Source organism: Drosophila albomicans, chromosome 3 (genome assembly GCF_009650485.2).
Source record: "Drosophila albomicans strain 15112-1751.03 chromosome 3, ASM965048v2, whole genome shotgun sequence".
In the NCBI taxonomy this organism is placed as follows: Eukaryota; Metazoa; Arthropoda; class Insecta; order Diptera; family Drosophilidae; genus Drosophila; species Drosophila albomicans.
Genome location: NC_047629.2, coordinates 19,842,948 through 19,846,761, shown reverse-complemented (window position 1 = coordinate 19,846,761; position 3,814 = coordinate 19,842,948). Strand labels below are relative to the sequence as shown.

General features: G+C 35.5%; 1 protein-coding gene across 1 annotated transcript; it reads right to left on the bottom strand.

Moving 5' to 3' along the window:
* Positions 1 to 161: 161 nt before the first annotated feature.
* On the bottom strand, positions 162 to 2,648 carry LOC117566609 (odorant receptor 67d-like). Its single transcript, XM_034246149.1, has 4 exons — positions 1,894 to 2,648; positions 504 to 693; positions 291 to 446; positions 162 to 221 (listed from the first exon to the last, which is right to left on the bottom strand). Exons 1-4 carry the CDS (start codon positions 2,646 to 2,648, stop codon positions 162 to 164), a joined length of 1,161 nt encoding a protein of 386 aa, XP_034102040.1.
* Positions 2,649 to 3,814: the final 1,166 nt, after the last annotated feature.

Sequence of the window (3,814 nt, the reverse complement as noted above, 5' to 3'; positions counted from 1 at the left end):
GTGTTTATTTCAAATTTAATAAACAATACTTACAAAGATGTATTACAGTCATTGTTTTCAATAAATTTGAAATTAATTCAATTCTGCATATAGCCTTAGCGTAAATCCTTGACGTTGAATATTTATTAATTATAAAAATTATGTTTGTTTTGCACATTAATTTATTTAATAATCAAGAAGTTGATCATCACCATAGTAACGCTATAAATACTTTTTGTAACCTGTGTTTTTAGAGAAAAATAATTTATTAATTATTAATTAATTATTTCTCTACATTAAGAATAAGTCACCTGCAGAGCTGTGCTCACATCCAAAGGCATTACGCCAAGTACTTGCATCATTTCAGTCCGTTGTGTTTTGCTCAACATAAATAAAACTTGACGTTGGTGGCGAGCTTTCAGATTGTAAAACGAGATATTGTAGACCTCATACATGATGGTAGCACTCTGAAGAAATTCATTTAATTTAAATACCAGTAAATGTGCTTGAAGCATGCTACTTACACAATTCTCTACAAATGTGCCGAGGATGCAATAAATATACAAGTTTGGAATGAGAACAATGGCAAAGCAATATCCACCGAGCCAATCACTGGTCATCAGAACGAATATAGTCATTATAATGCAAACTCCTGCGCTAGAAACTTGGGTGGATACAATCGAAGACAACAAATCGTTGCACCGAAAGATAAACCTATTTAATACAAATACAAATAAAAATATATTAAATTTACGGATATAAATTATTCAATTGATAAAACTTAAGCTTTGATGACAAGCAAACTCCTGCGCTAAAAACTTGGGTGGATACAATCGAAGACAATAAATCGTTGCACCGAAAGATAAACCTATTTAATACAAATACAAATAAAAATATATTAAATTTACGGATATAAATAATTCAATTGATAAAACTTAAGCTTTGATTACAAGCAGAAATATTTGTCCTTGAATATAATGCATCCGGATTTTATCAACTGTAATCTGCTCAATACTACTAATATAATTAAAATACTATTTTAAATGCAAAGCCAATAGGCTTTGATTGACGATCCGGTATATTTTGTGCTCTATGGTATTGTTATACCCGGTAGCGGGTAGAAGGGTATTATAACTTTGTGCCGACAGGAAATGTATGTAACAGGTAGAAGGAGGCATCTCCGACCCTATAAAGTATATATATTCTTGATCAACGTCAACAGCCGAGACGATATAGCCATGTCCGTTTGTCCGTCTGTGTGTCTGTCCGTCTGTCCGAATGAACACCTAGATCTCAGAGACTTCGAGAGATAGAGCTATAATTTTTTTTCGACAGCATTTGTTATGTTTGCACGCAGATCAAGTTTGTTTCAAATATTTGCCACGCTCACTTCCGCCCCCTCAAATCAAAAAAATCAAATAACAAGCGTAATTTTAAAGCTGCGAATTTTGGTATATATAATAATAACTATAGTAGTTATGATTCCTGAAAATTTGTTTGCAATCAGATACAAATTGTGGAAGGTATTAAAGAAATACTTTTGTATGGGCAAAAACGCTTACGTACTAGGGGTCTGAGTTGCTTTGGCCGACAATCTGGCACATTGTGCTGTCTATGGTATATTTTGAATGGTGTACTATATCGATATACCAAACATACCATTTGGTATATTTTTAGTATTTTCGGTATATTTTGAAAATGATACCGCAATATTTTGCCTTTATTAAAAGTGGGTAGCGGGTATCTCACAGTCGAGCACACTCGACTGTACTTTCTTACTTGTTTTACAATCATACAGCACTGCTTTTTGCGTTTGTTGAAAATGAGTTGCGGGTATCTTATAATAGAGTACATTTGATTATTGATTGTGATTGAGTATGTTATTGGAAAGCATTCTCTGGTATAGACTCTCACCTCAAATACTCCTGGTGAAATTTCATAATATCGACAAGCATTCGCTGAATCTCCGATTCGGATCGAGTTCCAGGTATGTCCACAAACTGATTGAATACGTAAATTTTAAGTCGCAAAATATCAACGAATACAAACGGCTGCATCAGAAATACAATGATAGTCGAGTCGCCAGCCAATAATCCAAGTCCTGCGATAGCCATGCTGACGGCATGTACTGCTTGGGTGATCCAAGCTCCCATCTCAGTTGTCACATCGATGCCCGGGATATGAAAGTGCATGAAAGTGAATTTGTCCGTAAACAAAGAGACGAAAATGGGCAACATGATCATGCCCACAACTCCAACCGCATACATGATGCTGGCCACAATCAAAGCAGTTCGTAATCTGCGACAACTCTGATGTAAATCACTTGCATATCTGGGATCCGGGTAGTTTTCAAACTCCTTATAGATTTTAATTACACTATGATAGATTTGGTAAATCTTTTGTGAATGGCGGACTCCAACATAAAACTTATTTAAGCTCTGTATCACAAAGCCGGCCAATACCAAAGCTTGCAATGCGAACTTCCAATTTTTCAGACGGATCACAGTCGTGATTGTGAACCCAGAATATATTATAATCGCAGACAAAGTCATTGCAGTCTTTTTATTCACGCGATAATTCGGATCATAGGTGTCCATGCCCAAACATACTGCAACATTGCGCACAACGCGAATAATTCGCGAAAAGTTTTCACTTGGTCTTATCGACATTCTGCAAATTAATAACTTGCGTCGTAATATGAACAATGGGTTTTATAGAGGTCTACATGGGATATATGACATATGCTTTGGACAGCTTCTTTGATAGTCTTGAAATTACTTAATTAGTCGCCTTCTTTTTCTACGTTGTGTCACCTTTATTCTAATTGCTTGGCTTAAGCAGGAACTGAACTGACACCTGGTTCTTGATAATAACCCTCAAAAGAGGCACTTGGCATAAATTTTTTAGCGAAGGCTACAAGATGACATACATATAACTACTCTTAAATAATTACAAGATGTGTACCTAATACCAGCTACGTATACTTTATAATACGTAATACAACGTATACTTGATATTCAATATGCTCTAGTTTGGTAATTATTGAGTCTTTGAAGTTTTTCGTAATCTTTCAAAAATGTCTAAGCCTTTCAAGGGGCAGACGACTCAGAAGAAGTTCCTCGCTTCATTTTTCAATTATGTTAGTTGTTATTATTTTTAATCTCATTAGATCGTCACACACTTCAAGCATCTAAGATTCAACATTTCTTACAATTTTCTCTTATGTATCGAGAACAATACAAGTAAGTTGGAAGCGCATACATCAATATTACTTACAGCTTGCACTTTCATATACTGCAAGTTGATGCTTACCACAAAAAGTTGCCAACACAAAGTAACGTGCCACATGCACAAGGCTTCCTTCTTTATGACTACCACATAATTGATGTTTATTTTTGGTCTTTAATTGGTTATAACTTGCAATAACTTTTAACTTTTAATGGCTTCAAATGAACTTCTCCACTACAGCACCTTCTTTCTCTATCCTTCTCTCTCTCTCTCTCTCTCTCTCTCTCTCTCTCTCTCTCTCTCTCTCCGTCTCTCTATCGCTCTCGATAATGAACTCAGCGAGTGTATTTGTTAAGCAACTCAACAAAAAGCTGCTTTTCGAATTAAAAATTAAGTACATGAAAATTATGTTTATTGTCATGGTTACTTCTCCATCTCCGTCTCCTCATCATGCCCCACTCCAGTCAACCTCTCTCTAGTTCACCCCAGCCCTTGGAATTCTAATTGAATAATTGATATTATGAGTGAGTGTGGGCCACATGAGGGAAAAGTTATGACTACTCGTTTGATTTGAGCTACTTAGCGTTGTGTGGCAACTAATTAACTC

Bases quoted from the DNA above. Each gene is read 5' to 3' on its own strand.
- LOC117566609 (XM_034246149.1), bottom strand. From the start codon at position 2,648: ATGTCGATAAGACCAAGTGAAAACTTTTCGCGAATTATTCGCGTTGTG. The intron at 694-1,893 runs GTGAGAGTCTAT...TGTATTAAATAG, and splicing joins TTTCACCAGGAGTATTTGAG to GTTTATCTTTCGGTGCAACG. The intron at 447-503 runs GTAAGTAGCATG...GAATTTCTTCAG, and splicing joins GCACATTTGTAGAGAATTGT to AGTGCTACCATCATGTATGA.